This window comes from Protobothrops mucrosquamatus, unplaced genomic scaffold (assembly GCF_001527695.2).
Source record: "Protobothrops mucrosquamatus isolate PMUCROS unplaced genomic scaffold, P.Mucros_1.0 scaffold283, whole genome shotgun sequence".
NCBI classification, from domain to species: domain Eukaryota; kingdom Metazoa; phylum Chordata; class Lepidosauria; order Squamata; family Viperidae; genus Protobothrops; species Protobothrops mucrosquamatus.
In genome coordinates, this window is record NW_015386627.1 from 197,887 (window position 1) to 222,077 (window position 24,191).

The 24,191-nt window shown below is 38.3% G+C and overlaps 1 protein-coding gene across 1 annotated transcript in view; it reads right to left on the reverse strand.

The window, feature by feature from the left end:
- Positions 1–375: 375 nt before the first annotated feature.
- The window catches only part of PIP4K2B (phosphatidylinositol-5-phosphate 4-kinase type 2 beta), a 28,701-nt gene continuing 4,885 nt past the window's right edge, over positions 376–24,191 (reverse strand). Inside the window, exons 3-10 of the mRNA XM_015814762.2 lie at positions 16,318–16,414; positions 14,791–14,943; positions 13,632–13,778; positions 10,281–10,319; positions 6,810–6,923; positions 5,598–5,856; positions 3,177–3,280; positions 376–1,264 (exon numbers count right to left, since the gene is read on the reverse strand). Of these exons, the coding sequence (XP_015670248.1) occupies positions 1,184–1,264; positions 3,177–3,280; positions 5,598–5,856; positions 6,810–6,923; positions 10,281–10,319; positions 13,632–13,778; positions 14,791–14,943; positions 16,318–16,414 (994 nt within the window). The 3' untranslated portion in view covers positions 376–1,183. The remainder of the gene's footprint in view (positions 1,265–3,176; positions 3,281–5,597; positions 5,857–6,809; positions 6,924–10,280; positions 10,320–13,631; positions 13,779–14,790; positions 14,944–16,317; positions 16,415–24,191) is intronic.

Genomic DNA, 24,191 nt, shown 5'->3' on the forward strand with positions numbered 1-24,191 from the left:
AACAACCCATCCTCACAAGAATATTGAAAAAATGGAATTAGTGAATTCAAAATCTTCAGTTTTGACAAGTACAGCTATGAAATCCAACATCAGTCTGTAGATTACAAGAAAAAGTTGTAATTCAAATGAGGCAAGAACAATTTGGATTTTTAAAAGAAAACACAGCTAGTGCAGCTTATTTCAAAAATCTGGATTAGCAGGACAAACTGCAATTTGTTACATTTTCCCCATATTGAGAGTGGATTCTTCCCAAATGGAATGATCAAAAGCTAATATTTCTAATATAATGGTTCACAGCATAAGATGTTACAAAGAAGTGGTACCTTTTTTTTTAAACAGGAAAGTATCATTTTACAGCATTTACAACCAGATCAAAGTATAAAAGATTGAATCTGAATAATTTAACTCTGGTAGATCATTATATTAGAGATAACTTAATCCAATTTGTAATCCAACTCAGTACAAATATATCTGTAGCTCATCAAGATATTATTTTCATGAAGTTATCTCATCTCTTCATGATCTCCACCAAGAAATTGTATCATATTTTATTAGAAATGTGGATTCTTCTGAAACTGGTTTTTTCCCTCCCTTGATTGCATAAAACTTTAAGCAGCCATCTAATTCCCTCATATTCTCATCTTTTTTTGAAATAACAATGCAGAAAAGTGGGATATCAAAAGACCAGAAGTAAAAAGTCTTTGTTCAACTAACTTAAAATGGCTTTCCTTAATCTTTATAATAGTTCTTGTCCTTGAAATGACAGGTCATTTCTTGTCCAATCCTTAGAGAAAGTAACAAAGAGAATTTGCTCTGAGTGAACAGCCATAGTTCAATCGAAGGAAACCATCATTTATATCTTCTGTTATGTGTTCATATTAACATCTGACCATTTGGAGACTGATGCTTTTCAAAGAAAAGTGCAAATTTTAACACTACCTTATTCCTCAGGTTTATGTTTGGATATTTATTGTAGCAACCAAAATAGAAGAGAGTAATAACCTCATTTTTCCACCAGGTTTGAAAGCCCGTATCTAGAGGTTAATTTTCTGCTAGGTCAGGCTGTCATCACACACTCACAGAATATCATGCCCAGCAGACTGCATTCCTGTAGCACTGGAAATACTACCCCCCACCCTCTACTATTCTTCTCCCTCCTTTTCTGCCAATAATGGGAAGACAACTATGTCAGAATATTGGACATAAATTCATTGAAGCGTTTTGAATACTGCTCGGGATTGACAGTGGAAATTTCTGCTCCAGCCTGGAAAACAAAATAGAGAACTTAAAGCACATATAATTTCATTCAAGCATAAAAAGTGGCATCAGTCATTCCTTTAAAGAGGTTGCCCCAAGTTTTTAAAACTCAGAGAGGTAGCAAATGGCACTATATTGATTCACTCTCTTCAGAATCTTTAGTAGAAAATGTCTTACAAACTACATATTATCCATGGACATTTATGAAGAAAAATTGTTCAGCTGATGATGTTTCAAACATCTTCTGACTATACTAGCTCTCCAGTCCCAGTTCTGTTTGAATGTTCCAAGGGGCAAAGCTAACTTCTTGTGTTTCCGCTCAGTTTAGAGACAGCTAAATAATCACCTGCAGCAGAGAGGCAGAACAGCTTGAACAGGCACTTATATAGTCCCCAGAAAAATGTGGTTACATCCTCTTTCTCATTCTTTTTGTGCAGGCAGAGGAACAAAGGCACTTGCCTGAAAGATGATGCAGCCTAACCTTAGGATTATGGAAAGAATAAGACTGCCTCCCCAACAGTGACTTCATCACCTGCACAAAAGTATGTTGTTACAATGTTCAATTAGAATGAAGGGCTGAGGCTAGAAGACAGCCCAGGAAAAAAACACTGGAATTAGCATTTTATTGGGAATAAATTATCAGGAAACCAAGAGCCCTCTTAAAAATATTGCTAAGGTAGGTGAAAAGAAAAAAAGAAAGAAAAACTGAGCAGAAAGGCACTGGATCATCCCCATTTGAAAAGGTATATTGGACTGGAAGAAGGAGACATTGTTATCCTAACAGCCTCAGCTCTAGCTTCTGAGTGTTGCAAAGATTTTCTGCATTGATTTCATACTGGCCCTCATTTAGCATTCTGTAACCTATGGCAGTGGTTACATACAGTGGTACTGTATGTGGCGAACCTATGGCACGGGTGCCAGAGGCGGCACTCAGAGCCCTCTCTGTGGGCACGCGCGCCGTCACCCCAGTCCTAGGCCTTCAGCTGAGTTTTATAAAACCTTTTCGTTTTAGGCCTCCACTGCCATGTGCAAAAAAAAAAAAGGTTCAATCAATCAGTCAATTCCAACTTCTTGCAGGAAAAAAAAGATCTTGCAACGTTGGAATTGATTGAACTTTTTAGTTCCACCCAGTCTACCACCGTAGCCACGCCCACCCAATGGGCCACACCCACCTAATGGCCACACCCACCCGGCACCCAACGATGCATAAATGGGTTTTGGGTTGCAGTTTGGGCACTCGGTCTCTAAAAGGTTCGCCATCACTGCTATGGCTTTGGATGATGAGACCCTGATGGGCAGAGCTGAACTAGACAAGGTTATTTAAGAAGTGAGTCATGTAGAGATTCATTGAAAGGACATATCTTGCAAGAGTGTGTGTGTAAAGGACTGAAGTATAGACAGAAACAAAAGACAGAACAGCAGCAACAGAAAAATCATATAAAAATGTATCTTTGGTGTGGTCACATTAAAATATTCCTGATGTATTTATTTGGAAGCTGCAAAATGACTAGAAAACAACAACGAAAATGATTAGAAGGTGAAAAATGTGATGTAGCTTACTGTATGTGGCTTTTATGTAACAAAATTTCTATTCCAGCATTTCATTATTTTTTGCAAATTCTAAAGCCCTTTGCAACCAGAATTCCTGAAAAATTGCTATCATTTTGAGTGATATATGAATTATAAAAAGCACAGTATAATCTCAAACAAGTATAATATACTGAAAGAAAAAAAATAAAAACCCCATGGAAGTCTCAGCTTCATCAATTTATATATTAAATGGTTGCACCCCTGCTTCCCTTTCACAATTTTGGATCACTCTCAACCAACTGTGGCTTCAGTTCTGAAATATATTATAAAACGTGGTAATGCTTGTCTAAGCACAATGAGATCAATGCAAAGAAATAGTTCTTTCTTACCCCATGTTTCACAGTTTTGGCAGCATGCGCTGCTTTTTTCTTTGTGTCATAAGGTGTAAGGATATCTATAATGGCCATGAAATATACTTCCTTCTTAGGGGCACCTGTTTAAAACAGGAGAGGGAAATTTATCAGAAATGTTTTTAGGGTTTGTTATTCTTATTGAACTGCAAGCACAACTAAGCACTCCAGAATTTTTTAGGCCTGATAAATGATCCAAGAAGTAGATTTTTACTCAGCAGATGCTTCAGGCAGCACCTAAAACAGTGAAAATATTAACTGAGGAAGAAGATGAAGTATGTGGATAATTTTAGGATATGCAGAGCAGTTTTCTCTTCAACTATGGTATACTTGAGAGTAAGAATTTTTTTAAAATTTTTTGGGAATATAGGTAATCCTCTTCACACCATCAGTCATTTAATGACCATTTGATGTTACAGCTCCAAAAGGGTACCTTATGGCCCTTAAAGCATTTCCAGCTATCATAAAACTTACTCCCTCCCCCATCACAGTCACATAATCATACTGGTGCTGGTCAACTTGCTCACATTTACAACTGATTGTTGAATGTCCCATGATCATGCAATTGCCATTACAATCTTCTCTGCTGGCTTCCTCAGAAAGTTAATGGGGAAGTTAGCATGGAAGGCTAGAAGTTGCTGCCACTTGCAAAAGGATTTACACTTCCCTCTGTATAAGGTACGAGTTGTTGTGCAAATCCTTAATCAGGCTGCAGAATTGAAGCTCAGGTCTTTGCCATCCCTGCATGATCTTTCCAGTCCAGCATATAATATCCCTTCCACTCATGGAAGTTGTGCACTGAGCTGGAGAGATGAAGCAGAATACTGACAATCCCCATCTCATCTTTCCCGCCCAACATGAGTTCTCTTCTATATATGGAGGGGAGAAGTATTTGTGCAAAGATCCTTTGTGATCCCTGCCTCATTTCTCCAGCCCAGTGCACGAGTTCCCTTCCACACACACAGAGGTGTGCTAGATGTCTTCTTTCAGCAGGTAGCTTTTTTGTTCTGTCCACTTAACAACTACAATTGGGAGAACTGGGATTATAGTTGTTGAGGGAAGCAGTCACACAGTCATCTTGCTTAACAACTATTCCATTCAATAAGATTCCAGTCCCAATTGTACTCATAAGTTGGCTATTCATCTATAGGGCTATTCAAAATAAATATAAGTACTCCTCGACTTATGATCACAATTGGGACTGGAATATCAGTTAAGAAAAGCAGTCATTAAACAAGACATCATGTGACTGCTTTGTTCAATGACCGCAATATCAGCATTCCGAGTTGTGGTTGTTAAGCGATCTTATTGGTTGTTCAGCAGAGGGAGCCCAGGATAAGGATTGTGGGGGTACCCTGGGGGGTCTTTACAAGCTATAGGGCACACCAAATTGCACATTTTTGTGGATGCTTTTAAAGCACCATGAGAACCAGTTCTATTTTCAATCCTTTGGAAGCCTCCTTCTCCAAATTGGGCAACTTGGAGGAAGATTCCAAAGAACGGAGCCCATTTGGAGAATAGTGCAAGGTGTTTTTAAGAGGAAGGCTGCACCTTAGACTGCACATGCTTGTCAGCAGTTGAACAAAATTGTGAAGGTAAATGGGCTTCTTTGTATGTACTGATGGACTAGGTAGCTACCAGTTTTTTGCATACTGGCGGTCTCTGTAGCCAATCAAGGCCTACAGGGCTGCGGAAGGTTTTCGTGTGCTGGCGGGCTATAGAGATTGGGGGAGATAGATATATGTAAGAAGGGAGCTATACCCGTCCCTTGGAGTCATATTTGTGAACAGGCTACCAAATTTTGTTCACATTAACCACAGGGGAACTGCAATGGACATAACTTTGGGCACAGATTGTAAATCATTTAATTCAGCACTGTTATAATTTCAAATGATTGTTGAATGAATGGTCGTAAATCAAGGACTACCTGTAGGCATAGTGAAAAACGGACAAAGCTAAAGGGCATGAAGATCTTTTGGACATTTGTATATTAGAAAAGACATCCAAGTTATCTTCTCTATCACAGAACCCTTCTGTGTTGCAAATTATTCTTGATCCTGCTTTAAATTCTTTCAGGATATAGATGAGCCCTGTCTGATCTCTGACCTTGCTCTCAAATAGACACTCTTACCCTTATAGCCACTATATTGTATAGTGTATAGTGGCTATACACTATAGGGAAAATTAAACTGGGATGTCTGTAATTAAGGCACCTTTATTGGATACACTGCTGTAGTTCAGGGAGTCAGTCTTAAGATTTCCAAGAAAGTGGAGAAAATAATGTTGGTTCAAATAACCACCATGTATCAATAAATGCTTACAATCAGACTCTTGGCTTTCACAGACAATTTTACATTTATCTTCCACTCCCACCATCAACATCCAGATCCCAGTACTTACTTTCATGGCTTTTCATAGCATAGACATCCACAGATGGATCAAACTCCCCAGGCCCAAAGAAACGTGGGAAGTTGAGAAGGTTACCAGGACTGTCAGGTGGCGTACCATAGGAACCAATTGGATTCCCACCTATGCCATCATTCTCACATTCTTCATCTTCTGCCCGGTTCTCAACTTCCATTTCTTCTTGCTCAGCTCGATCAACATCATGAATCCCTACCAGCAAACTGTAATCCATGATCTTCAGTTGTGCAAGAAACTGGAAGCCAACAGAAAAATATTTCTTCTCATTTTCAATGTCTCTTTATCACCTCTGGGATTTGAGTTAAACTATCTTTCATTAACTTGGCACCAGGTCCAAATATTAAGTGCCATAAATCTCAAAGCATTTTTATATGATTACCTGGAATTCTTCGGGTTACAGAGTTACAGAAGGAATACGGTATATTTTTAGTTGATGGTGGCAAACTAATTAGGAGAATGGTGGCACATTTTCTAACATATTTTATTAAAAGTTTTAATAATTTTTTGTGACTTTGCAACTTTGCATAGAATGGCTAGAATGATGTAGGGTTTAAAATGGGATGAGGTGGAAGGGAAGATTAGTTAGTTATGAAAGTGCAGGTTACATATTAGACTGCAAGTACCTAATCAATTAACAATTGTAATATGCTAAAGAAACCATTATATTTGTAGAAATATTGCCTAAAACTTTTTGGTATCTATGACTTCAACAATCTCTCACTTAAATGATCCTGAACCTTTCCAAAATGGTCATTTTAAGATCTGTTGCACTTTGAGGTCTGCATTCTGTTTAAATTTAAACTGATTAAACAATCCAACAAAGCTTGTTAGTCAGAGAAGGCACCATAGATTCCTTCTGCAACTGGTAGGAGTAACACTCATTTCTGTTGATCGTAAATTATGGAAAACTCTGTTATTCTTGAGTAAGATGAAGGAGGAAATCCCCAAAGTGAATGCAAGAGACAGTAGCAGGAAAATAAACTCCTCTGTCTGCTTTTTCTAATAGATTTTCAAATTAATTTAAATTCACTTTAGAGTCTGAGACAGAATCAACCAGATATCTCTACTTTATCTAGCTGTAACAGAGGAGATATCTCTACTGTATCTAGCTGTAACAGAGGAGATTCTGTCAATCCCACTTTTTAGTTATGCCCGATTCCCCAAAAATCAACAGCTTAGCTACCCTACCTCAACATCTCGCTTCAATTTCTCCAGGAAATTTTTTTTACATTCCTCTCCAACATGGAGTTTTTGGCCTTCATTTAGAAAATCGTTGTCTTTAAAGGTTGGTAGATCCTTAGCCTAGAGAGAAGGATTGAACTCAAGTAAGTGCAAAACATTGCTTCCATATTATACAATCCAAAACAGCTCAATATACTGCTTGCTGAAGTTGGGGCAAAGGCAATTCCATCAACTTTGAGGAAATAATAAAAAAAAACATGAAAATATTGATGGCAAACTGCTGGGCTAAAAGTAAAAGTTTGTGAGAGATTGTGGGAAGGAAGTAGAGAAGGACTGCAGGTTAGGTCAGAAAAACAACACAACCCAGACGAAGAAAGCATTTCAAAAAGAGACTCCTCCTAGGAATTGGTCTTTCCATTTTGTTGTCAAGCCTCACACAGCTGGCAAACCAAGGAACCAAAGCCACATAGATTTCAGGAAGGTATATACATGATAAAAACAAGAAACTTTTAAGGGCAATTCCTGCCACACCTATACTAAATTGACTATGGTGGACTGTCTTTAAACAATTCCTCATCTTCCTGACCTATGTTCTTTGATCTGATGTGGCTACATAGTAAGGACATCTTTAGGATTCCTGGATGATGTCATCCATTCTGAACACACACACACACACACACACACACACACACACACACACACACACACACACACACACACTGTGTTTTCCCGAAAATAAGACCTGGTCTTATATTTTTTTGGGTTGCCAAAATAAGCACCATGGATGACGAAGCAAGACAGTGGGGAGGTGGAGGATGAAGCGAGGTGGGGGGTGCAGAGCTGTCCCATGCGCCCCGCACGGGCTGACAAAGAGCTCCGCAGTCAGGCCATCAACGTGCCGACAACTACCTGGCCTCACGGCGGCAGCTCCAGCAGCCCCATGCAGGATTGCTGGGCCACTTCTTTTTACTCACTGCTGCAACAAAGCAGGAGGCTGAGTGATGCACCGGTGCTGCAGATACTAAGCGAGGCAGTGGTGGGATGGAGGGCAAAGTGGACCGGTGATCCTGCATGGGGTTGCTGGAGCCACTGCTGCGAGGCCAGGCTGTTGTCGGCACGTTGATGGCCTGGCTGCGGGGCCCTGTCAGCCGGTCTGGGGCGCGTGGGGCAGCACCGCACCCCTACTTCACTTCGTCCTCAACTCTCCCCAACTCCTCGCTTTGTGGCCGTGGGCCCCCCCACTTTATGTCGGCAGCAAGCAAACAGTGGCCAGGCGGACGGCTGCACAGGCTCTTAAGTAGGGCTGACTTTCGGGGTAGGCTTATAATTGGCACAGGCATGAAAATCAGGCTAGAACTTATTTTCGGGGTAGGTCCTATTTTGGGGAAAACACGGTAATTTCCCATAGCCAGAAGGGTTGTAAAACTCCTAGCTCAGGACAACAATCAGTCTTGTCCTTGTTTTCAGCAGTTTTTGTTGTTATTGTTGGACAAGTTCCTGCAGTTTTATTAACAAGAGTTTTTAGAAGTGATTTGCCATTGCTTTCTTCCTAGGGCTGAGAGAATGATTGGCTCACGGTCACACAACTGGCTTTGTGCTTAAGACAGAACAGGAATTTATGGTCTTATGTTTTCTAACTGGTGCCTTATCCGCTACACTAAACTGGCTCTCTTTCACCAATTAGGTGATTAGGAAACACATTTATTGCTCTTGAAAAGGCTCGTTCTCTGCTTATAGTATTAACTTCAGGTTCAGCTTTCTATGACATATATCATCTTTCTCCTACCCTATTGGCTGCCTAGATTGCTTATGCCCAACAGTGCAATAGTATTTCAATGTTTTTATTCTTTAATGTTCGAAGCCTTGCTGCCCCACCTCAGAATGATGTTGCAAAAAAGAAATAAAACAATAATAATAATTGAAGCATTTTCTTTATTAAAAAAAAGATTGGGTTCATGAAGCAAAGAACTAGGTCAGTTAAGGGTCTATATGCTACGGGATCACACTAATATTAACTGGGGCAAAAGAGAATGGGGCAGAGCATGGATACATCTAGTAATCAATCTAATTCAAATAATTCATTAAATGATATGGAGGCAACAGTAACACAATTAGAAGTTCAAATAGCAAGAGAAGGGATAAATACTGTTTTGTCTCTTGACATTTACAATCATGGATGCTTATAGGTAGCATTCAGCCAACATAAGATCTTCAATGGTCCCCTCAAGGTGCACCCCAGATCTCCCCTCCAATTCTGCCATTTTCTACTTTACTCCTTCCAACTGTGCTTTCCTTCACTGCTAGTACTTGCTGTTTCCACGTTCTGTCTCAACTAGAGAGTCCAGAGTGACTTCTAGAGCTGTTTTGACACTGTATTCATGGTGACGTAAGAAGTGAAATGCAAATAATTTTGAGTGCCCATATAATTTATACTACAGATAGTCCTTGACTTATGACCAACTACATCTGGAATCTTGAGCAAAGTGGCTGTTAAGCAAGAGGTCATTTCATTGCTTCACTCAATGACTGCAGCTTCAGTACTCCTGGTTTTTATCATTAAGCTATCTCACAGGTGATTAAGTGGACAGAATCCCAGGTAAGATTGCCTTGTGGGCATGAGAGGAGCCCTAGAAGTTCCAGTGCAGGCCACATGTGAGTGTCTCTCAGCTCCGAAATTGAAAATCCTCTCTGCTGAAATCCAAGCAGTATTTTCAGCCCTTGAGCAGAGAGACACTTGCACTGCGATGGTTAGGACAGTATCCTTTCCATGGCCATCGCTAATTCAAACCACTATTAAATGAACAGTCATAAGTTGAAGACTACCTGAAAGGGAGAAAGTCCAAAGAGAAAAATGCTGTTTAAACTGCCTTTGGTTCATGCTTACTATGTCTGTATTGCTCCCAATCCCAACAAGAGGAATCTCTGAATAAATGTATTTTGAGGAGTCTCAGAAGCAGACCCGCTGGCAGTTTTTTCTTTATAATTGAGGAACCACAATCAATGCCTGCATGTTTAAATGTATGCCTGGGCTTACATGCTTATGTATAGGGGAGAAATGGAAGGAGAGAGGATATCCATTTTTGACTGACGTCTGAATGGCATTTAGTCAACTCTCAAACACTAAAAGGATATCCCATCCTGGATTAGAACAAATATTCTACTCCCAAACAAGAGCTTAAGCCATACAGAATAAAAACATGTTTATTTTGATAAGCACTAATTGTTTAAGAACTAATTAACACTTATTTTAATATTATATCAAGCTGCTAATGTTATGTATTACTGCCAGATTCTATTAAACTTTGATATTTTTATATATGATTTTGATTATCAAATACAGCCTTTTTAAAAAATGCAGTTTCTTTTTAAAACAAAAAAATAGAAGTACTGTTAGAAGTACTGATACAAAAGTAACATTTTATAGGTTTATATTCAAAACACAAAGATTTTTATTTTAAATCTTTCTTTAACTTTTACCTTTTCTTTGTCGCTGGCTTCTCTTGCTACTGTTGAACCCTGGAGGAGAAAGTAAAAAATAAGAAGTGATTATCTATTTAAAGCCAAACTTTTTTAAAAAAAATCCTGATTATGCATCTATCAATTAAGGGCAAAGTTAGTGCATTTTTCTTTCTTATTTACTTTTATTTTCTAAACATTTAAACCATAAAAAGATTGTATCTGGGAAAATATTTCACTCCCCAGAATTGAATATATTAAGTCAATTTTACTATGTTAGCTTTAACTGATGCTGCACAGAAAAAGATCTATGACCTCTGAGATTCTTCCCAACTCTATGATTCTATGATTTAGAAACAACTTATTGAAGATCAACAGTCTTCTTCTCACTTTCTTAGTGATGATCATGGATCACAAAGCTCCATGAGGATCACATCATCCTCTCCCCCAAGAAGGCATGTACTCTCCACGGCTGAAGGCAGAATGCTTATAGAGACAGATCAGCAGGATTCAAAGAACATGCTAAATCTTATCCAGATTTACTACATTTAGAATAGAATAGAATAGAATAGAATAGAATTAGAATCTGGAAGGGACCTTGGAGGGTTTCTAGTCTAGCCCCCTGCTCAAGCAGGAGGACCTATACCATCTCAGACAAGGGACTCATTAGTCTCTTCTTAAAAACCTCCAGTGATGGAACACCTATGATTTCTGGAGGCAAGCTGTTCCACTGGTTAACTGTCCTCACTGCCAGGAAGTTTCTCCTTAATTTCAGGTTGCTTCTCTTTGATCAGTTTCCAACCATTATTTCTTGTCATGCCCTCTAGTGCTTTGGAGAATAACGTGACTCCCTCTTCTTTGTAGCAGTCCCTCAAATACTGGAATACTGCTATCATGTCTCCCCTATTTCTTCTTTTCTTTAGACTAGCCAAACCCAAGTACTGCAGCCGTTCTTCCTATGTTTTAGTCTCCAGGCCTTCAATCATCTTAGTTGCTCTTCTCTGAATTTTTTCCAAACTCTCAACATCTTTTTTGTAATATGGTGACCAAAACTGATTGCAGTATTCCAGGTGTGGTCTTACTAGGGTTTTATAAAGCGGTACTAATACTTTGCGTGATCTTGATTCTATGCCTGTTTATATAACCCAGGTTCTATTAGCTTTTTTTGCTGCTGCCTGTACAATGCTGGCTCATAGTCAAGTGATCATCCACTAGGGCTCCAAGGTCCCTCTCACAGTTACTTTTTATGAGCCAGGTCTCGCCTAATCTGTAATTGTACTTTTGGTTTTTCCTGCCTAAATGTAAAACTTTGTTTTTCTCCACATTGAAACTCATTTTGTTGGATAGGGCCCATTGTTCAAGTTTGTCAAGAACTTTTTGGATCCTGAGTTTGTCTTCTGGGTGTTGGCTACTCCTGCCAGTTTGGTGTCATCTGCAAATTTGATGAGTTCCCCTTCTATTCCCTCATCTAAGTCATTTATGAAGATATTGAAGAGTACTGGGCCTAAGACGGAACCTTGTGGTACCCCACTGCTTACTTCTCTCCATGTGGATGTAGTGCCGTTGAGGACTACTCATTGAGTATGGTTTGCCAGCCAGCCACAGATCCATCTGGTGGTGATGTAGTCTATTCCACCTTTTTCTTGCTTACCAAAGAGTAGATTGTGGTCTACTTTATCAAATGCCTTACTGAAATCTAAGTATACTATGTCCACAGCATTTTGCTGGTTTAGTCACTTTATCAAAGAATTAAATAAGATTGGTTTGGCATGATCTGTGTTTAACAAACCCGTGCTGGCTACTGGTTATAACTTTGTTTGCTTCTAGTTGTTCGCAGATCAATTTTTGGATTATCTTTTCTAGGATCTTCCCAGGTATTGATGTTAAACTGATTGGTCTGTAGTTTCCTGGGTCCGTTTTTTTTTTTCTTTTCATGAAGATGGGAACCATATCAGCCCTTTTCCAATTCTCAGGTGCTTCCCCGGTTCTCCAGGATTTATGAAAGATATGGTGCAATGGTTCTGAGATAATATCTGCCAGCTCCTTCAAAACTCTGGGATGTAATCTGTCGGGTCCCAGTGATTTATATTCGTCAAGGTCAGATAGGTTCTCTTACAATTTTCTTGCTTATTTTAATTTTTATTTCTAGTTTGTCTCTTGCAGTGTTTTTTTTTTGTATGTTGGGCTGTAATTTCTTTTTATGTGAAGACTGATGCAATTTGTAATATGTCCAATAAATGAACACATTATAACTCTATGGATAGCCAGGTTCATACAACATATTAAAACACCTGGATTCTCTCATCTTAATGAATCAAAAACTAATTGCCTTAAAACTATCACCGTGTTTGATCTAGGAAATCAAGCACATCTATGCACTACTGTATGCTTTTTTGGGGGATGTGTGGTGCAGGAATATATGCAATAATATTTCACATCTGTCAGCTACTCTTTGCATTATATGCTAAGAGAAGTTTGCAAACAGTCATGAGATTCCATGAAACCAAAACAGTTCCAAAGGATTAGTCTAAAAATTTCTGAAGAAGTCACAATTATTCAAAACAAAATATTTACTTTAGCCTCCAATGTCTCTTAGCAATCCCAATCTCTGGAAAGAGATGGGGAATACCAAATTTGGTTACTATACTAGCAAATCACAGGAACTAAAAACACTTCGATACAACTAGTGAACATCACCACATCTCATTTTGTACAGCAAGTCTGGAAATAATCTTTTTCCTTTTAACTCTGTGGTGAAGCTTTCCTCTTCCAGCACAGAATGCAGGTTTTAGTCTAGCCATGGTCTACTGGACTCAACCCTCAGAGAAAGCCAACATTCTTATACAAGGAAACCAAATCATATGAACATAAAGATAGTCTTTGACTTATGATCACAATTGAGTGCAAAATTTCCATTGCTAAGCAAGACAGTGGTTAAATGAGTTTTGCCCCATTTTATGGCCTTTCTTGCCAAGGTTGTTAAGTGAATCACTGCAGTTGTTAATTTAGTAACACAGTTAAGTGAATCTGGCTTCCCCATTGACTTTGCTTGTCAGAAGGTCACAAAAGGTGACACTGCAACTGTCATTAATATGAATGACAAGCATTCAAATGTGAACATGGGGATGTTGCAATGGCCCCAAGTGTGAAAAATGGTCATGTCAGTTTTTTGGGTGGCATTGTAACTTCAAATGGTCACTAAACAAATGGTTGTAAGTCAAGGATTATGTGAAGTACACAGAAATAGTATTTTTCAAATGATACCTTACTTTCTTCACAATTTCAAGACTCAAGTGTCTACTTATGATTCTAAACTTACAAGCATGCACTTTTTTTGAGGCCAGGATACTGCTGAACTTCGGAGATGCTTACCTTGAGATCATATTTTCGATGCACTGTCAACCGGTGACTAAACACATTCCTGGTGACTACCATGTAGGTTTCCACACCATCTACTGTAAGCCTATACATGCCAAGAAACTGGGGTAAAAGTGTATTCCCATGACATTCCACAATGAACTGAAGGGAATAAGGAAAAAAAGGAGAGAATATATAACCAATTAACGTAGTCTAAAAGCTGCCAGCGTAGTTTAAATGGAGAGGTTTTTGGAGCTGCTACAGAAGGAAAATTTAAAAGGGCATTTCAGGTACTTTTTAAAAGTATCAATATTTCATAATATAACCTGATATACTAAATTATTTCTAATAAATGAAATCAAAAGGACAAAGAGAAATATGACATTGGTAAAGCATAATTGTTTTGCTATAAAGGTTAATCTTAGAAATAAAAAACATTTCTGAGCCTTATTTCACCAGAATGAAATTTGATAATGACAAGAAAATAATTATTCTAGCCACATTTTTCTAAGGTCGTATCTCTTCAGTTATCATGAAGAAACTCATTTTCTGCAATTAGGTGATCTTCTGATTATTGACCTAAAGCTTCCACTGTCCTGAATAGACCAATCTCCCTCCATTCAACTCAAGTACGAGCCTAAGAGTTATTCAAGAGAACCTATTGGTTTAGAACTCTTTGATAATGCAGCCAGAATGTCTGAATAGAGAAAACAAATGCAAATAAAATAAATTTCAGGATAAAATAAATTTCAGGATAAAGAAAAAATATCCCCATAATACAAAACAAAATCTGTACATTTGGGTGGTAAAATGGTTTAATGGAGCTATTCTTTTGAGATCCCAGTTCCTCCTCTTGGAATGTTGCTTCTTCATCACAAAATATGTTAATTATGGGAGCTGTTTCCAGTAACTGCAAAGTGAAAAAGAAATTGAGGAAAAAAACTCTGGGCTCAGCTGTGTTTGATGTCTCTTCTAAATAAAAATAGCACAGCATAACTCATAGGTTATGCTTACAATAATCTCATAAACTGGCAGAAACAATCTTTTTTTTTCAGCCTCTTCTTTCTCTCTTGCTCGGAGAATAGGAAAATTTCTGTAGAAGGGTCCCCCAAAATATGAGCATCTACTAAAATGTCCATCAAAACAGTATACTTTCTTCCTACACATATGTCACCTGGTGATATTTCTTTAGAATGTTGTGCATCTCTGCAACATCTTCACTTGAAACTGCCTTGATGACAAACCGCCGGTCATAGGTGGTAAGGAAACGAACTCCACACCGCCCGTGGCTATCACTGTATACTGGAGCACTCCTGGTCACAGAATTCTGTGTGGAGATAAGAGAACAAAATCCATACTGGGAAATGATGGGGAAGAGAAGAGCAGACCAACTGGGTATGCCACACTTGTATGAAACTAGACACCCATAGCCCATATTTCTGTGTATCTGTTTAGACACAGAAAAAGAAAGAGAGGACAAAAAACAGAGGGAGTAGGAATTAGTTTCCTAATGGTAATCTTGCAGGGACCATTGGAAATATTTCCTTCCCTTCCATTTCCTTCCCTTCCAGCAGGCCGGTAAGTAGCTGCTGTGAGTGGGAAAAGGAACAAGAGATTGCAAGACTGGTTGGGAAACTGTTACAGAACATCACAAATAAAAGATCATGTGACCATAGAAGTAGCCACAACTTTCCCAAATGTCATTCCCTGGGAAATGCCAGATTTTGGACACATTCTATAAGTTAGCCTATTTGATTTAAAATTATTCCTCTACGATGTATCATCTCACCTAATTAAATGTCAATGAAAAATTTAATACTAGATCACAATTAAGAGGAGGTATGGGGAAGAAAAGTGCTAGGAAGACTGACGATTAAGCTAGCATATAGATGATGTGGAGAAGGAAATTAAAGAGAGCAAAGGGAGGTTCTAGGCCTCTGTCTATTCACACTGCAGGCCTTAGTTTGTTTTGGTTGTAACCCAAAACAAAATATTCCAGATTTTAATTTGGTTGAACTCAGCCCACTCAAAATGGTTCTGCTAAATCTCTGTGCCACAATGTGTTTGCTCTGTGCATAAAAAACCGTTTTTTGCATCAGGGGTCCCCAACCCCTGGGCTGCAACCCACTACCGGTGGCCTTGAACCATTCGGAACCAGGCTGTAGAAGTAGTGGGTGAACGTGTGCACATCCCCACATTTGTGAGTAGCAGGCAAGCACACGCACATGCTCTATTTGCACAAGTAGCAGGTGCACTTGCCTGCCGCTTGTACAAATGGAGCTGTGCGCACACATACACACACTTGCTCACAGTTCACACAGAACCATTCCCTCTCCCTCTCACCCACTGGTCTACAAAGCCAGAAAGGTTGGGGAACTCTGCTTTACATACGATATCTAATCTTTAGTATAAGTTTCTGCTGCCCTCTTTTGTATCTTTCTTTACTCATACTTTTATCTTTATCATCCCTTCTCCAAACCTATGTCCTATCTCCTATTTTTTTCTGCCTGGTATATTTCAAATACACAACTATTTGGAGGAAAATATAAATGCAACCAATATAATAAATAATTCAGTCTGATTCACTGATACCAGTTATTGTAGCACAAGATTAATTTCTAATTACCACAAAACCAGAAATACTTTCATACCTCAATTATTCATATAATTGACATATCTCAATAAAAAGTTTGTTCTCTACCTGATAGTCCTGATCATCAATCCCAAATCTTTCCCGGAGATTTCGGAATACCATTGGACAATACTCCTTAAATTTGAAGCGGCTTGGGAGATTCTCTCTGAAAGTAGCCACAAAGAATTGGTGATTCAGTGATAGGATAGAGTAGGATAGGGTAGAATTCTTTATTAGCCTAGTGTGATCGGACAAACAAGGAATTTGTCTCTGGTACATTAATCTCACATATGAACAGCAAGTAATAGGTTATAATAATAAATACAATCATTAATCATAGGTTATAAACAACAATTGATAAACCATAAGAAACCAATAGGAGAAGATATTAGGAAAGATGAGAACATGAAAAAAGATGAGAAATGAGACAGTGCTGTGGGAATTAAGTGTTCAGCAGAGTGATAGCATGCGGAAAAAAACTATGTCTGGTTGTTTTGGCATGTAATGCTCTTTAGTGGTGTCCTGAGGGGAGAAGTTGAAATAAATTATGTCCAGAATGTGAGAGATCTGTAGATATTTTCTTAGCCTTCTTTCTGGTTCGTGCAGTATACAAATCCTCAATGTAAGGCAGGCTGGTTGGGATCATTTTTTCTGCAGTCCTTACTATCCATTGAAGTCTATTTGGTTGTTGTGCCAAACCAGACAGTTATTGAGGTACAAATGACAGACTCAATAATTCCTCTATAGAACTGTATCAGCAGATCCCTGGGCAGTTTGAGCTTTCTGATTTGACACAGGAAGAACATTCTTTACTGTGCCTTTTTAATGATGGTTCTAATGTTGGGTGTCCATTTTAAGTCCTTGGAGATAATAGAATCTACAAACTCTACTGTTGATACTGTTGGTAGGGTGTGAATTTTAAATATACATACTAGATTTTAAATATACATCCTAGATTATTATTATTTGTTAAATATATTTGCTGCCTATCTCACCATGAGGCTATCTTAGGTGGCTTACAATAATAAAAAGGAAGAAAAATGGAAGTATAAACAGAACAAAAGTAAAATAATAGAATAATAAAATAAACAATGAAAAAGAACACAATGAGAATAATACATCAATATGATAACTAAAAAGATGGATGGCTGGAGAGTAGAGAGCAAGTGGGGGAGGGTAGGTGGAGTTTGCCATCAATCTAGCAGCCACCTCCAGTGTGGAACTCTCGTATTTGATCCTCAAGCCAACCCAGAGACAGCTCTTCAGAGACATGGCATGATTGAGATCTTAACGCTGTATGTCTAGTTCTAAATTTTTTGCATATAACTATTTTTAAAAATGTGCATCTGCATTATGTGATGATGAATTCAGACTTCACTAGCATAATCTTCTCCCAGATATGCTGCAATTCTGATCATGTTGTCTGGGAATTCTGGAACTGTAATGCAACATAACAGTTCAAAGACATTTGATCAAAATCAGGTTGGGTATGTGAGTATTGGCTGCCTAATCAAAAACTGTGATTGATTGCTGACTGTTTATTCTATAATGAAGTTATATTTATTAATGCTGACACTGCTAATGCTGCATAAATGTTAGCAGTACAGGCACCAACCCACAGGCCTAAGAATTAAAAAAAAATATAAAAGAATAAAAAGAAAGGCAAACTGATACATGTTCCACTATGGCATTAGAGCAAGATTAATCAGGTTTAATTATAGCAAATGAGTTGGTTAATAGCAGTTGTAGAATTTCTGACCTCATATATTGACTAAAAAACTAGGAAAGAAACTAAAATTTATGGCCAACGGCTAATTTTATAAGTGAACATATATAGACAAAATTGTTGAAAGCCTTCAGTAATTCATATAGCATGGAAATAAGTTTTTGTCTCTTCACTTCATTTTCTTTAGGAAGACAAATAAATTATAGTTTGATAATACCTTAAATTTAAGATTGTTTTTCTTTCAAATTACATTTGCCTTTTCATGATCAGCTCTAAAATTTTCCCTTCATAAGATGAACATTTGACAATCTCTTCTGCGTACTACTAGTAGGAGGATTAGACCAAATCTAATGGTAATCATGATGGATCAGCCATCTGGATACATTTGGAAAGCTCACAAGCTTGGACTGAAAAGCAATAGATCCTTTTACAGTCAATTCCCTAAAACCCATTTAAGGTACACTGCCAATGATACAGCAGGTAATAAATAACCATAAATATTAGTAGCCTCTGATCCTCTGGTATTTTTAATACAGTTTCACTGACATTAACACAAGTATTATTAGCAAATTTCAAATTATGCCCTGCGTGATTATGTCTCTTGGATCTGAATTCCTGCCTTTAATTTCAGTGAGTGAAACTATGAGATATAAACTTCTCCTTTTTCACATAACTGAGGCACTTTACAACAATGGTTTATAAAAAATTTGAAACCTTTTTTCAATATTTAAATATTTTTTAACTAAGGTCTTTAATTGGACTCTCTGAATCTAATTTTTGAACTTGGATGGAGAACAGATCATTTTTAGCTCATATTTCTGCAGAAACAGTGAACATTCAAAAAGAATCACAAACTTTTAAACACCACCGAATAACATATATTTCTATCATGTTTCTCCTTACCTTCCTTCATTCCAAGCTGAAGTGTTTGAACTACTGTGGTTTTTTCTCAACAGGATATTAGTCTGTTCCCCTAGTTGTTTTGCTTGCTCTATTTTGCACCTTGTCTAAAATATTTTTCTTAAGAGTAGTATATCATGGTCCAAGTATACTCTCACTAAAACTTTGTATGAGGGCATTATTACACCATAGTAACAGTTCTATTTGCAATGTTGCCTAATGATTCCAAGCATGGAATCTGCCTTGTGAAATACATATCTAATGTAGTACAACTGCCAGATGCAAAAGAGCTAAGATTCATCTCTCTAGCATTTCTTGACAGAAATGATCCTTCCTTATCAGCTATTACAAAATATACTGTCAATATCTATAAAACATTTCATTTCTGCAAGATAAGGGTAATAAAAAGTTATATTCTATATGAATATTAAAGCAGACAATTTACTTTGCCCAAGTAAGTTCCTTCTCATGTTAGGAGGCTTCTACATCTAAAATTCTTTATTCAAATTGGTTAAAATTCTTTTTCTATTTCTCCATGGAGGACAAATGACATAGACTAACGTTAGTATGGGGTAGAATTAAGATGTTAGACTAAGACTCGGGAGATCCAGAATCAAATCATCTTTAGCTTTAGCCATGGAAGCTCACTGGGTATTTTGGACCAATTTTTCTTTCTCAGACAACCTATTTCATAAAGGTGTTGTGTGGGGAAAACTGGCAGAAGTACTATGTACACCATGTTGAACACCTAGAGAAAAAGTGGGATTACTTAAGAAACAAATAAATATATTTGCTTAAAAACTACATGAAAAACATTATGCATAAAGGATAGAGTCAAAATCTGGATTGGCTACTGGACTGAATGAACACCACAATCACAATTGTATAATTACGTTTTTTTAAAATTAAAACACTATGTTGTTGTTAGTTGCGAAGTCATGTCCAACCCATCGCGACCTCATGGACAACATTCCTCCAGGCCTTCCTGTCCTCTACCATCTTCTGGAATCCATTTAAGCTCACGCCTACTGCTTCAGTGACTCCATCCAGCCACCTCATTCTCTGTCGGTGCTAAGAATCACTGGGTTAAATCAGGCTGCCTTTAGACTTTAGACATAGGAACAGTCAACATTCGAACAATGAAAACGGAAGCTCGACTAGAGCTGCTGACTGAACTCAACAATATGCATTGGGATATCATTGGATTATGTGAAACACATCAAGAAGGTGAAAATTTAGTTGAACTTGATAGGACTGGGCATTTGCTCTACACAAGAGGTACTATTTGCAAAGATGGATGATGTGGCAGAGTTGGTTTTCTCATCAACCAAAACCAAAAGGCTTTGTAGTAAAATTTGAAAGTACTGTATATCAGACAGAGTAACCCAATGCATCATTCAACTAAGCAAACCATACAAGTTTCAAATCATCCAAGCTTATGCACCAACAATATGTTATAGTGATGACAAGGCCAAAGAGTTTTATGATGATGTGACCCGCCTTCAAGACAAAGAAAAATGCCAATACAAAATACTAATGGGTGACTTTAATGCAAGAATAAGAAGAACAATACCTGGAGAAAAAGCGACCGGCTCGTATGGAAGTGGTAAATGAGATAATACAGGTGACAGATTAGAAGATTTTGCTGAAGTACAGAAACTGTATACTATATATTGAACTTATTTTACAAGAAAAAGCTAGCAGAAAATGGACATGGAAGAATCCATTGGTTACACAAGTGAAATTGACTACGGTACATCATATCAAGTAATAAAACCATATTCTGCAATTGTACTGTCATCAATTGTCTTAATGTTTGAGGTGACCATAGAATGGTACAAGTTAAAGTGAAGATAGACTGTCAAAAAGAGAATATGAAAATGATAAAGATGTCATAAAAAACCAGAATAATGAGTGATAAGCTGCATAAAATAAGTATAAAATAATAAAATAAAATATATAAAAAGTAAAATAAAATGCCATAAAATCAATGTAAAATGGCAAAGCTTCAGGAAATGACTGTGTTACGGTTAAAATGCAGAAAGCTGGTGGTCACAGTGCCTCAAAGAAAAAATACATGATGCATGGAAAAATGTGATTTTTATACACAAGAAAGGGGCTCAAGATGATTTAAAGAACCATCACCTAATAAGCCTTCTTTCATCATCTACAAGGTTTTCACCAAGATAATAGCAAAAAAGGATATTGAGAACATTAAATGATGCACAGCCAAAGGAGCAGGCAGGGTTCAGAAGTGGATACAGCACAATGGATCACATCCAGGTTCTTCAGAAAGTCATTGAAAGGCACAGTGAGTACACCATGCCTCTATGCATTGCTTTCATTGACTACAAAAAGGCAGTATTTGATTCAGTATTTTAGCAAGCAATAATTAATGCATTGCTCAATCAAGGCATAGACACTGCTTACATAAACCTACCACAATAATATATGAAAAAACAATGGTGACAATTTGCCTTAATGATCTTAAAGTGGAAAACAACATAGAACAAGGTATACGACAAGTCAATACATCTATCCTTTTCTCAGCCTGCCTTGAAGAACTATTTCACAAACTAGACTAGGCAAAAGATAGAATAAAAATCAATGACGCCTATTTAAATCACTTAAGATTTGCAGATGATGTTATTCACTTCTAACAAGACCCAGAAGAGCTACAAAGACACATACAAGAGCTGCACAAAGTAGAAGAACTATTTGGTTTAAAAATAAACCTGAAAAAGAGCCAGGTTATTTTTAATAAATTCACCAAAGAAATATTTTTTATATATCTGGAGAAGTAAATGTAGTAGACCACTACATATACCTTGGCCAATGGATCTCAATGGAAAGTGATACAATAAAGGAAATTGAACTGTGTGTTAAATGTGATTGCAGACATTCGGCAAGCTGAGCATAATTTTCAAGAACAACATCCCCCAGTGATGTTGAACATCAGTGAAAAGTTTCCGATCAGTGTGTGTTACCTGCTGTAACATATGCTGGTGAAACATGGACACTAACCTCACAATGAGCCGTGGTGTCCCAGTGGTTAGAATGCTGTACTGCAGGCTACTTCTGCTGACTGCTGGCTGACTATAGTTCAGCAGTTCGATTCTCACCGGCTCAAGATTGACTCAGCCTTCCATCCTTCCGAGGTCGGTAAAATGAGGCCCCAGATTGTTGGGGGCAACATGCTGATTCTGCTTAGAGAGAGGGCTGTAAAGCACCGTGAAGCAGTTTATAAGTCTAAGCGCTATTGCTATAAATACAAAAGCTACGAGTGATCCAAAAAGCTATGGAAAGATACATGCTCAGAATTACAAGACGAAATAGAAAGACCTGCACATAGATTAGAGAACAAATGAAAGTATACGATATCATCAAGAGAGTAAAAGAACTGAAATGGAAATGGGCTGGTCACACAGCAAGAACTGATGGCAGACAGACAAAGGCAATCATAGAATGGATCCCACTTGATAAAAAGCATCCACGAAAGAGACCTAAAACAAGATGGATCGACAACATTAGCAAGTGTTGCAGGCCCAATTGGCAAAAGGAAGCTCAGGACTGTATTGGTTGGAAACAGGTGGAAGAAGCTTTCATCCTGTAGTGGATACACAATGGCTAAAATGATGATAGGCTAAATAAAGAAGAAAAGAAGTTCTCTTTATATCTACAAAATATTCTTGAGCCATAAAAAATTGTTGTCCAACTATACATATTATTATTCAAATTATACTAATGGCATTAATGGAAAAAATGGACAAACTTTTAATTATTAAAAGTTGATCTAGATTGCCTGGCAATTGTAATCTCACTACAGGTTAACATGTTGTACTTGAGATTAAGTCTCCTTCAAAGCATATTAGGGAGGAGTCAATGATGCCACCTTCACCCCTAGTTTATATATTTCAATCCTTCTCTGAATTCAAGTCTGCTGTCAAGGACCAGCATGATTGTGTATCTGTCAAACTCAGCTCTCTCAACCTAACATTTCTAACACTGGAGTCAGCTTGCTTTCTATTCTACATTCAAATCCCAAGGTTTGTCCAGATGTAAAATCTAATTTTCCAACAAGCATTTTAAAATAAAAAATGGATTAGGACATAGATATACAACTAAAAAAGAATTTAAATTCCAAAAGGCATCATAAAAACAGCAGTAGATAAAAAAGTCCTGCAAATTATTAGCTAGTTTTAAAAACCACAATGAATAGTTAATATAGCTACTAAAGTACAGAGAGATGCATCGGAGAAAGCATTGATGACTTTCTCCCTCTGCAAAGCATTGTAATCTATTATTTTTTTGATTTCTACTACACTGTATCAAACATGATACACAGAACAGATCTAAAGAATAGGGAGGCATAAAGAGAAAGAAACTCCTTAAATATGCTGGTCCATCAAATACAGTAATACTTGAGTAGCCTAAACATTTGGTACAGAAGGGATTTTACCCTCTATGTTCTGCTTTTATCAGAAAATGAATTGTGGTCCCCAATCATATCCATTCATGCCTGAACATAGAGCACACTCAGACAAGTTACTCTTTTATAATACGACGTTTACCCGAAAATAAGACCTCATCATTTTTTTTGGCTCCAAAAGAGGCATTAGGGCTTATTTTCGGGGAAACATGGTAACAGGGTGATCAGCCCAGCCGGGCGCTCCACCCCTGGCATGCGCCCAGAAGGCTGGGGGAACTGATAGTGTCCAGATGGAGCCCGCTGGCCCCTTGGCTGGTGCACTCTGGGGCAGCGCAGCCTGCACAACACAGGTGAGTTGATTATCTGTCCAAGCAGTAGGCCACGTCCTTGCACAGCAGCATCAACAGCAGGCGGAAGGAGAGGCGCAGGGGGAGGCACGTGATCTGGATGAGTCATGGGTAAGCCAAGAGATGGTGAGACAGAGTGGGTAGGCGGCTGATGCTGCCGTGCGAGAACGAGCCTCCCACGTCCACCTGCCCACTCCATTCCACCAGCTCTGTTTGCCCTTGGCCACGATGGGACAGGCAGCAGCGCAGTGCATTGGGATCGTCTGCCCCCCCATGCCTCTGTCTGCTGCTGGTGCCGCCGTGCATCGGGATTACCTGCCTCCTCCCCCCCGCGCGCCTCTTTGGAGGGCCGGCCTAGTGGTTTTAGAGCTTGGGCTCATCTGTGCTGTGTGGGCTTCAGCTGCTGCCAAACACCGTCAGCCCCTGTGCATTCACCGCCCTCTGTGCTGGCCACGCTCCCCCGGGCTGATGATGATCTTAACTGGGGCTTATTTTGGGGGTTGGGCTTATATTAGGTGCACGTTAAAAATCAGGCTAGGGC